Genomic DNA, 12,274 nt, shown 5'->3' with positions numbered 1-12,274 from the left:
TCTTTTAATCTATGGTACATGCTTCCTCAGTTTGTTTGCCCAGTTGATTTCATACAAGGGATGCTATTGGCGGATGGCTTAGAAACTACCCAATCAGAGCACGTATTACATATTAACTAAAACTCCTCAATGATATAAGATATGCTTCCCGCGCGGTGCTTGATTGTTTGCTTTTCTATCTCTCTCACCCTCTCTGACATTCTCTGCGCTTGACGGAGGGGGTGTGAGCAGAGGGGCTGTTTGCACAGAGGCTGTTTGCCTAGAGGATACGGACGCTCCTCTACAAAATGCCGCTTTATTGCAGGTGCTTCGGCATACTTAAAAGTACGTATTGATTTTTTGATTGTTTGCTTTTATCTCGCTCTCTCTCTCTGACATTCTCTGCTCCTTACGGCGCTCCTTTGAAGAGAAGATATGTTTGCATTCTTTTAATTGTGAGGAAGGACTGTCATCTCTGTCTTGTCATGGAGCACAGTTTAAACTTTTGACTAAAGGGTGTTATTTCATGTCTAGAGAGCTCTAATAATGTTAACATTGTGGGAGAGCTTATAAGGGCTTACAATATATAAAAATAACCTTACAAACATATGGTTTCTACTTCGCGGATTTTCATCTATCGCGGGGGGTTCTGGAACACAACCCCCGCGATCGAGGAGGGATTACTGTATATGTATATTTTAAGACACTAGAGACTGTCCAAACATGTACTGCTACATTGATTTTAGAAATGAGGCTTATTCTGGATAAGGGGTCACCACAATTATTATAAATTGCCTACTAATTGCTCACTAATGTGTCTGGAAAATTGGGGAAAAAAATGAGTAGAAATTGACAAGCCTTGTCAATTTGAATGCTTACCTCATCTAGCACATATTTTAATAAAGGGTAATTGTTAATATTTTTATGGTTTTTATTTGCAGGATACAACTATACTTGATTACCTAATATTTCCTCTGTTTTAATATTTGTGCATTCTTTTTACTTCTCTGATAGGTGCCCTTACGGAATGCTATGATGAACTTGGAAACCGTTACCAGCTTCCCGTTTACTGTCTGGCCCCTCCAATCAACATGATTGAGGAGAGGAGTGACCTGGAAATAATGGACATTCCAGACCCTCCACCTAATTCTGGCTATGAATGTCAACTACGCCTTCGGCTTTCCACAGGCAAGGACTTGAGATTGACAGTTCGTAGCACAGACACTGTCCACCACATGAAACGTAGGCTTCACTCAGAGGAAGGGGTGGAGGCAAGCAGTCAACGGTGGTTCTTTTCTGGACGACCACTGACAGATAAAATGAAACTGGAGGACCTAAAAATCCCTAAAGACTACTTAGTGCAGGTCATAGTCAGTCAACCTCTACAAAACCCAACACCTGTGGAAAACTGAAAAGCTTCATCTTTTCTTAAGAGCCTTTTTTGTCTGTTTTCCTAATGTGTTTATTTTTTTATAAATTGAATTTTTGTCCATCTGTGATGGAGTAATAACGCAGATGGTGTCAACCCACGTTGTTAAAAAGCAGAAGCAAGAAAACTAAATATTTCTTGGTACTCTACATATAATTATTGAAAATGATTTTAATAATGTAATGGGAACTCTTGCTAATTTTCAACAGAGGTGGCACCTTTTTTCCTTTCTTTTTTGATCAACCAAAAACAGATAAGTCAAAAGTAGTTTATCTATGTTGGAATCTGCTTTCATATTTTCTGTAGAGATTCTACATTCTTAGAATTTTTTAATCATTGGCATACTCTAGGAAAAGGGCAAAATAATTCTGCATATGTTTATATGCAGTATCAGACGTAAATACATAATGCAGTTGTTTTAATATAATCTACACTGAAGTGAGTGGTTCTACAGTTATGTCCCTTAGAAGCATATGTGAATGTTTATAAATATATGCTACAAATGCATAAACAAATATTATATATAAACACATACTGTATTCTGTGCCATGCCAGAGTATAGGCTGGGTAGCCAGTTTTATTTTCACAAAATACAAAATAATGATATTCATATTCATGGCCTTTTGTATTATGCTAGGCCTGTATTGAGCAGAATATGCACTCATAATTGGCTAATCTAGAATTTAAAAAATGAATACATTTCTGGTTTAGCTAATTCTTAAGTATATACTAAAATTTTTTTTTTTCCTTCTTCTTTTTTTTTTTTTTTGTGACCCGAACACTCCACCTAATTCTGGCTGTGTTCCAGCAGTGTTAAATGGGTGGATTTATAATCTTGCAGTAAACTACACATTATATCGAGGCCATAAAAATTATTTTACCAAACAAATTTTCACTATACCCAAGGGATTTTTTTGCCATTTTTTATTATTGCAGGCTAGCTGAATAAAACATCTGTCACCATCTTGAAATAAAGTAAAAGGATATATTGTTACCCAGAGCATCCCAGATCTTTTTTAGAATGCTCTCTTGACCATATTTAGTAATATCAAGGTACGATGCTTCCAAAATCATGACATTAAAACAATAAGGAAGAGAGGATAATGAAAATAAACTTGCTTTCACTAATGTAATTAACTGCATCAAACAAGATTAAAAGTATGTGTTTTGCAAACAGTATGAAAGACTATGCTTGAGACAAAAAATGTAAATTCTTATTTGGCATGTGAAACTGTGTATATATATCTCTGTTCATTATTCTAACAGAGACTTAACATCATCACCCAATGAGGTCAGTCAGAGTAACCTTTATGTGATGCACATAATCACTCAGTTAAAATACATAAAAACTGAGTGCACAGAGTAAAGAGTTTGCCTGAGCTAACAAGAAAATATGCATTGTATTCATGGCTGGAACAGATTTTTATGCTGAATGTTATCCTCTCTTCTTCCTAAAGTTAAATTCCCATATTTTCTATAGCACCAAGACATAGCACCCTTTGACAGTAAACATGACTAGTAAAGCTAAATAAAATAAATACAAGCACACAAACAGCAAAAATGTGAAGTTAAAACTTTTGGTCTTTTTGGTGTGGTTTACAATAACATGCTGTTTAGATGAGCAAGTGTGGTTGAAGTATATGTATGTATGTGTGTGTTTGTGTGTGTGTGTGTGCAGTAGATCCTTAATTGTTCATTTTTCAATTTTTGTGCCCCTTTAACATGCAAATGAGAACATCATAATTTTCTCCACTCACACGAGATTGTTGTATTCACCAATAATGATTTGATAGGCTTTAGTTTAATTTGTGATGTAAAAAATGAAAAAGTAAGACAAGTTTAAAAGTCTGTTTTAGCAATTCATACCAGCACCAGTTTAGAAATAATGTGAGTACGGCAACATTAGTAGCTCTTACAATGTACTTTGTCACCTGTATTTGCAAGTGAAGATAGACAGCAGTAAACTGCCTGTTGTGCATGACTGATGGTACAACTGAAAAATACAGATCAACTTGTCAGTGAGTTAATAAAATGGAATTTATAGGAGGCAATAACCCCTTGATCTCTTGCAGCAGGAAGTCTAGATCTGCTTTTATGTCACAGCTGATTGTGATTTCAGGATTTATCTGTGATGGACTGCTGCCACTAAGCAATGTGAACTTCACATATTTTACAAAATGTATTTTTAAGCAACATTTATTTACTAAGCATTCATATCTTTTACCATGTCTGTGGTTTTGCTCTCACATAGCTGAAAGTTGCTAAACCCAGTAGCAACTACAACTATGATTATATTATCCAGCAGTAGTGTCTGCAGATTGCAGAAGTTTTGCTTTGCAAACTTCAGCACAGTAGTTTGGTGAGGGCTGTGGTGCACACAGTACTTGGTTGGGCATTGCCTCTCTGTGGTCACCAGCTGAAACTCATTATGCCAGAACTTCATGCAGCAATCTGAATACACTGAGGATGTTTAAAAGAGAGAGAAAGCAAAACTTTATTTTTGTTTGTGGCTGTTTACATTGAGCAACAAATAGAAAAGAAAAAAACAACCCTGACATTTTAAAAATTCCTTCTACTTACAACTTGAAATGAACTACTGTATTTGTATTAGGTATTATTTTGTATGTAACATGTTATGTTAATTGGGTTCTACTCTGTGTTGTGTGTGCTTGCGTGTGTGTTTGTTTTTGTGTTACAGAAGTGTGTACATACAAATACAATACTTAAAATTCCCAAATTTTTTCTGTGTCACTCAGTTCAGAGTATTGGTGCATAATTAATAGTCATATGCACTTAAAGCAATTCAGAAGGACAAAATGCATAATTGGATGTGTGTGAGAAAGTCATTTGATTCTTTATTACCTTTTGCAGATTATTTACTATAGTTGCAGTCATTTGCGTCATGTCTTAAGTGTATCTTCTTTTGTTTCTGCTTCAGAGCAAATTTTTAAATGCTTGGATACAGGATACATGTTTCATTTTAAATAATATGTATTGTTGATTTAATTGACATCCATACACACAAAGGTCAAATAATTACAATTTACCTTCCTTACTGTCTTAATGTAATCTTATTTAACATAAAAGCTTTTTAAGTACAAATGATTTTTTTTGTTTAACCATTTTTATTTCAATGTTTTGGTTTTTTTGTGCATGAATTACACAAATATTTCATTAGGCAAAGTGAACAATTCAGTTGCTACTTTTGTTTATTTATTTTATGGTATATGTACATGTATAAATATAGGCATCAAGTTTTTAGAAAATCTCAGAAAGGACTTCTAATTAGATAGCTAAAATATGAGCATAGCCAAGCATTTTTCTTTGGATTTACTTTAGCATTGCATTTGTTTAAGCTCTACTGTGTCACTTTTTTAAAATGGTCTGATTTAGTCATGGGCATGAATGTTTCAAAAAACAATGCAGAAATGTGAAAAACATACTCACAGTCCAAACTGTGCCTTCAGCATTTTCAATTTTTATAAAATGTAATGATGGTGTTTTAGGCTAAAATGCTATTTACATTTTTCCCTTAAGGCAAAGTAAGCTTTGCTAAATTAACATATAGGTACTGTAACAGGGGACTTATGGTAAAAAAGTTTTAAAAATGTTGTGCATGAATGTAAAACTGTGCCTATATAATACCATATTTTTGATGGGGGGAAAAGCAAATTCAGTCCTCTAGATGTACATTTTTGTAATTTGAACAGTATAAATACTAAGCCTAGTATGGTTTGTACTTTTTCCTTGTAATTAATGCCCATAACTAACCCAGCCTGGTGAAATCACAAAATTTCTCTGTAATGATTACTGCTATTACAGTAATTGTTACTTTTGAAGGTGTGTTTTTGTTTTTAAAGAAAATGTTCTTTAACTTGGAAAGTGCTAGAAGAAAAAATGATTGCTAAATGTGCAATTTAGGCCTTTGCCTTCATGACCTTCAGACAGACTTTCCCATACCAAAAATGTGCCTTTACAGTAGGTTAACATTTTAAAGGATGTTTTCCATTATTTAACAGGCCTCAGTTTTAAAAGGCTTATAATGGGAAAGAAGGCTAATGGTAGCTTTGATTTTATATTCTTATTTTAATTTATTTTTAACAAAAATAAAGCAATTATGTTGATTGTGAAGCCTGAGGTGTTCTTAAAATATTATGAAATTTATGTAAACTAATTTTAGTATGGTATTCGCTGTTAATGTGCTTCTGCTTTTCTATTATCTGTTTAAATTATATGCTTTTTATTTCTGCTGCATCTGCTAATGCAATAAGATTGAACATAGTAACACTTTTGCTAAACATTTATTTTCTTTCTGTTCAAGATAAAATATTTGCACATGTTTGTTTAATTTATGATCCAGAAAAATTTTAATACTGTAGTATTAGATGTGGAATTTTACACTAGCAATGATGCCTCTTGCAAATCTGATGCCATTCCTCTGTTCTGCAGAGAGTGGACATGATTGAGTATTGCCTTTATTTCCCCACTTAATTTCAGAATTGTAATAAATCTCAGGATTATAACTGGGGAATAGTTTAGTAGTTGTTGGAGAGTAAGCATGCCATCAGGCTTAATATTTTAAGATTAGACTCCAGTTTACTTGAGGGCTTTGAATCTCTTAACCATTGAAGAGAGACTCCGGGCATCTGAAATGATAAACCTGTCTGTTTCTCTTAATTCATGTTGTTTAACAATCAGAGTTCATAAAGTCATTTTTAAATTAATATGTCATTTTTTAAGCATTAAAATATTTACTATTTCCAAGATGTTACAGTTTGATGTAACACTTATTATTTACAGATATATTTCGCAGTCTGAAAGTAATTAACATTCATAAACTGTAGGTTTCTGGGATAATTTCTGCTTTTTATTCATTATGATTAAAATAGTTTCTCAACTAGACAGTTTTTTTTTACTTTTATTGTTTCTGTAATATTATTATGACAGATATATTTCATGTCATTATTATTATTTGAAATTACAAAAAATCTGGGGACCTTCCCAAATGAATAGGTAAACTAACAAAGTTGAAATGGATTCTGTAGACTCTGTAGTTCCAAAGGACTGAGACCATGGCTCCATAGATCTAGCAGGGTTGTAAAATGTTGCAAGAAAAAGTGTTAAAAACAAACAGACCAACAAATCACATTTTTTTGATAATGTTTTCTATGAATAAATGCCTCTAAATCATATATGGCATTATGAGCTGGGATATTCTATCTGCACTAAACTGAACACATATTATTACAGCAGGAAAGGTTGTATCTATTTAGAAATGTATTTGTTTCAATTATAAAAATTTGCTAATAAATATAACTAATTGAACGATTTAAATAATGTATGCATGTTTAGTCATATTTATAATCAATTTTCATATATAGTTTTCATTCTCTTTTTTGTTTAAATTCACAAACAGTTTACATTTCTGATATTTGGACCATAGTTGATTTGTATTTTTCATTAAAGAGAAGGAGATTTTAAGCAACAGTTAATAAACTAATTACACAAGCAATATTGAAACAAAGAAACTCCTTTGAAGGAATGAATTTCCAGTAACCAATAAAGTATTATAATAGTTCTGGAGGTTAAGCAAAAAATTAAAGTTAGAGAAGAATATCTTCATAGAAATGTACACAGTTAAGTGACTCAATGGCAGACAGCACTTATTAATGTAATGCTAAAGTCTCTTAAGTTCTTAGTTGGCATTCATGCTGACAGGAATTTAACAAGGCTTTTCAGTGTTTTTTCCAGAATTTTACTCTAAATTGTGCCCTTATTGTAAAATGTTAAAGTTTCATTCAGGCATATAGTTTTAGTAAGCTATGTTAATTGTATACTTGGTATTTCATAGTCTCGGGGCATTAGGATTTCAGAGGATTTTTCAGATTTTCACTATAACCAGTGCCACAAGGTGAATAAATTTTCTGACTTCAACTGAATTCAGATTACTCTTAACATTACATCTCTGGCAGTGAATGGAAATGCTAAAAGGCAAATATTTGTACCTTATTAATTTAATTTTGTGTAGAATATTTATCTAATTGTTCAATCTATGCAGTCATAAATGTAATCAACTTGTAGCTGGTTCCACAATTTTAAAGAATTTAAACAAACACAGTGATCAAGACTCCATACAAATGTTTTTTTTTTTTTTAAATCCCCATCTTATATTGTAGCCTTCTGGAAAATTAGAGGAGTAGCCAGCAGTGCTCCTGTATCGTTCCTTTCTTACCTGTATTGTCCCTTTTAACCATAATTTCAGATATGCTTGTAATTGTGAGTATCATTATATGATTGGGAGCTTTACACAAAATAACTCGTGCCTCTGCCAGGGCCAGCTGCTTCTCGTTCCTTTGCTATTGGTACTTGAGTACACAAAAAAATAATGAAAAAATATAAAATATACAGGTTTGACTATGAGTGCTCTTCTTGGAGTGAAGGACTTCATTTGAATCAATACATTTAGTCACTTTTGTGTAATTAAGCAGAGAGTGAAGTATAACATTGAAATTAGCCACTGAAGTCCTCCTTCTTAATCAGTGACATAGCATACCTATCATAATTTTGATAGACTACTTTAAAATATTATGGAAAAGAAGGCTGAGCCTATAGTCCCATCTTCATTAATATTTTCATACAAACCTGAGCCTGTTTATTTCACCTTTTTAGCTATTCAGAATTGTCACAAAAGTTTTGTTTCTAACCTGTAGCACCTGCAGGGTATGTCACAGTTATGCATGCATTGACTTTCTCTCTTCCATGACCAGGTCTACAATACATCTTTCCCCATAGCATAGTGAAAGATGTAAACTAACCTGGAGCTCTTATGTTTGTCACTCATTGAGCTGGAGATTGCAACAAAGTAAGTGCAAAAGTGTATTGGTGTGTGAGCTTAAAAACAAAAATTGGCAACGCACCAATCTTTGCATTTGCATACTGTGAACAAGACAATGCCAGTTTAAATAATGTTATATCTGTTGTTAACTGAGAAATGTACTCAGATATATATGGATATTTATATTTTCACAACCCTCACCAACTATACATTTTTAACATCCTTTACCTCTTCTCCACATCAAACATCCAAACATTGTGGTGTTATTTAATTTTATATTTAAGTAATAACAAATGTCAAGCACAACTAAAATGATATTAAAAAAATTATAAAGCACAAATGTCAGGAAAGGTAAAAAGGAATAAAAATTTGAAAAAGAGTGCAAATCATTAAATACTACTAATAATAAAGAGTTTTTAATCTTCGGGTAATTGAACTATTGTACATAAGCACAATATTGTGCACTCTGTAGACTGGCATGAAAAATATACCAGAATCATTTCACAGTTCAATGTTTGTCTTTTTGGTTTTTTTTTAAATGAAAACCTGTTGGTGTGTCTTCATTTTTTCAAGCTGTGAAAGTGGTGCTTGACTTATAAAAAAAATCTTTTTGGACAAAGATTTGACTTCCAAGATGTGAACTCAAAAGTAAAACAGATGATAGAATTCCACCATGATGGTCCATGGTTTATTTTTGAAATTGTAAGGTTTGGGGATACAGTTTTACTTTAGAGTGTGATGACTCTCAATTGTATGTTTTTATATTTCATTTTTAAATTTTTAATTTTTTTATTATTTTTTTTATTTATAACTTTTAGTGTGCCTATTATATATTACATCATCTTTGTACAACATCAGTCCCACTCTGTTCTGGTCAAGGGCAGAACTTTATTGCCATTTTCAAAGCTTGCTGTTTTTCTTCTTTTTTTTTAATTCCCAGTGGGTGCACATCCGCTTTGATTGTGACATGACATCTATTAATTAACTCTGTGTTTGTATGAGAAGGTTAGAACGACATTTAAGGCATAGATGAATAAAAAAGAGAAAAAAGTGGCCTCTTGACTACTACAATGTTCCTTCTACAATACATGTCTTTATTTTCCAACAGCTTTATCATTTTGTAAAAGTCTTTATTGGGACATTTTTACTAAGTCTACATGAAACTTGATACACTTTTTCAGTCTTTGTATACCCAGCTCTGTTTAAAACTTTGTTATATCTGCTCATTGTAATAATTAAAGAACATTTGAAAATCGTTAACATTTAGATACTTCTGAAAAAGCAAATAAACCAAATAATTGCACTGAAAACAACACTGTGGGCTCCAGGTGATCTTTCAGTAAGATGTTACATCTCCATGAAGATGATGTGAATTGTTAGTAAAAATGTGTTTTAAATAAGTTTATTCACTGCACTTGAATAAATCTTAATTACTGCCATAATAATAATGGGTTCAGTGTATATAACAACTAATAATTTTAGGTTTATTATCATTCTATCCTTTTTCTGAGCCCAGTTAATACAGGCTAGGGTTGCAGAGTCTATCCTAGTACCATTGGGAAGGCAAGAAACAACTCAGGATGTAAAACCATTGCTAATCCTAAATTAATGTAATCAGAAAGGTTTTTGTGGCTGTCAGTTTTTTCCCCCAGAAGGGTTACATTTAACAGCACAATTCAAAAACTCTGCAATAGCTTTAGAAATCTTCAGATTTACAAGGTAGTACTAAATTGCTGGACTGCTGTGTCCAAAAATTGCAAATAACTTTTCTGGCAGCAGATAATTTTTCAGAAAGATTACTGACCTGTTCATTGGGACTGTTCTCCCATTATTAAAATAATACATCCACCTTGAAAAAATTAAGATGAGAGATTTTCAATTTTAAAATATTGTGATGAAAGCCATAAAATACATCCAACAAAAATACACAGTTTAAAGATTAAATTGATTATAAATGTACAGTACATGGCTGGACTTGTGTCCGCTCCAAAGCTGGGTCTTGTCTTGTGCTTGATGTTGCTAGGAAAGGTTCTGCCGCAACCAATTCCCAGCCCCCATAATCCCACCCCATGATCCTGAACCAAATTATGCACGTTTGATACTGCACTGATAGGTTTGCTCTGACACATAAAATTCTCTCTCTGATACCCTCTTCTCATGATTAAAAGTTAACTGTATCTTCTTGCACTTTTTAACATACTATTTTGGTCCACTTTGATTGTTTGTCCAGGATGTAAGGAGTGTGCAAATGAAGTCATCCAAGTCTTTTCCCAATATCTCTTAAGAAAATGCTCACAGAAGCATGCTCAACTGCATTCATAATCTGGTGAGTATGATGGCTTATTACCTTGAAAAATAACATTTACAAATTTTCATTAATATTTAAAATGCTTTATTCATTTAAATCTATTATTTGTACTTGTAAGAAAGAAGTATAGAAAACAAAAAGCAGCGCATAAATAGCAGACTAGGAGATGAAAGTCAATTAAGGACTAACAACCTTGGGAGCAGGCTAAAGTTCGGCCAGAGTTTGTCATCTGCCGTATGACCTTTCCATAGTTAGTTTCTAGCTATAAAGTTGTTATTTTAAGAGTATTTATCCAAACATTTGGACAACAAATGTACCATAATGCAGTCTTTTATAGGTGGGTTATGATGATGTACAGTAATACAGTACTGTGCAAAAGTCTTAGTCAACCTGGATAATTTATGCGAATTTCATTATTAATATTGTCTGCTGCATATTTGTGTCAGTAGAAAAGAAAAAAATCCATATTTTCAAACATTCATCTTACAAAAAGTAAAATGTTACAGAGAATGTTTTCTATTTCAGTCAAGTAACATTCTGTAATAGATACAGTAAATGTCAGAACAAACTTGATTTCTTTTTATGTGTACAGCCCATAGCATGATTAAACAAAGATAACCTCCATCAGCAAGTGGTCTTCTAAGCTAACATTTAATGACAGACATGAGTCTGAAGATGTCAAAACTCTTTTGTAGACAAACAAGGTTAACAGGCAGGGCTTGGGGCCAGAAATGCAGTGGTCAGCAATGAGAACTTAGTGAAGGAGGTGAAGTGATGCATCAAAGTGGTATCCTTTCAAAATCAGAAGTCCAGAACTTCTATCTGACTGAAATGCATCTCTGTTCAGTCTGCTGACACCTTGTCAGAAATGGGAGAGTTGCTGCCGAAAAGCCATTACCCCAGTGTCTAAACAGTGCCAGGAAACTCATCTACATTTGAAAATACACAAGGAATAGGCTTGTGAACAATTGTAGTAAGTGACCTAAACTAACAAGTAAAAGTTTGAAAATTGTGGCAATTTATCCATAGAAGAACTGGAGAGCGCTACCAGGATTAGTGTCTCCAGCCAATAGTGAAGCATGGCTGGAAGTTCCTACAGGTTTAAGGCTGCATTTCTGCAAATGGAGATGATGTTTTGGTCAGAATTAATGAAAATTTCAGTACTGAGAAATACAAGCTGATTCTCATTCACTATGCAATAATTCCACCAGGGAAGTGCCAAATTGTTTCAAACTTGATTATGCAGCAAGACAGTGACTACAAGCACACAGCTAAGGTCATAAAGAATTATGTTCAGAAAACAGAAGAATAAGAATTTCTGCAACAGATGGGTATTGCAAATAAAGAACCCATATCTCATCATTGGTGAAACTTTCATGTCAAATCTGAGGAAAAACATGCACGCATTATTAAAGTCTGCAGAGGTCCTGGCCAAGTTCTCCAAGACACTTGGAACAAAAGACTAGCAAATTTTCTTATAAAATTGATTCAGTTTTAAAGATAAAAGGTAGTCACACTAAGAACTGATTTTATTTAGATTTTACTATTTACTGCTCTTGAAAGTACTTTTTCTGATTTTATTTAGATTTTACTATTTACTGCTCTTGAAAGTACTTTTTTGATATTTAGAAACTGTTCATATCATTTTTGAAAGTGTCTTCGCTTACAGATTTTTTTGTGCCCACCACTGTTGCTCTGCACTTTAGGCCACATAACTTTTGCG

General features: G+C 33.1%; 1 protein-coding gene across 13 annotated transcripts in view; it reads left to right on the top strand.

Annotated features, from left to right (window-relative positions):
- The window catches only part of ubtd2 (ubiquitin domain containing 2), a 160,488-nt gene that overhangs the window by 129,133 nt on the left and 19,081 nt on the right, over nt 1-12,274 (top strand). For 12 of the 13 annotated variants that reach the window (XR_005636149.1, XR_005636147.1, XR_005636146.1 and 9 more), the window contains exons 3-4: nt 994-1,167; nt 10,474-10,569. Coding sequence is in view for 1 of the 13 variants with exons in the window: in XM_039774228.1 (XP_039630162.1) it covers nt 994-1,391 (398 nt within the window). In the remaining 12 variants the exon portion in view is untranslated. Of the gene's footprint in view, nt 1-993; nt 9,559-10,473; nt 10,570-12,274 lie in introns of those variants that run through there. The other variant, XM_039774228.1, reaches the window with a different exon arrangement.

The sequence above is a fragment of the Polypterus senegalus genome, chromosome 13 (genome assembly GCF_016835505.1).
Source record: "Polypterus senegalus isolate Bchr_013 chromosome 13, ASM1683550v1, whole genome shotgun sequence".
Classification (NCBI taxonomy): domain Eukaryota; kingdom Metazoa; phylum Chordata; class Cladistia; order Polypteriformes; family Polypteridae; genus Polypterus; species Polypterus senegalus.
Note: the sequence above shows the minus strand (reverse complement) of the source record. Positions and strands in the feature narration are given on the sequence as shown.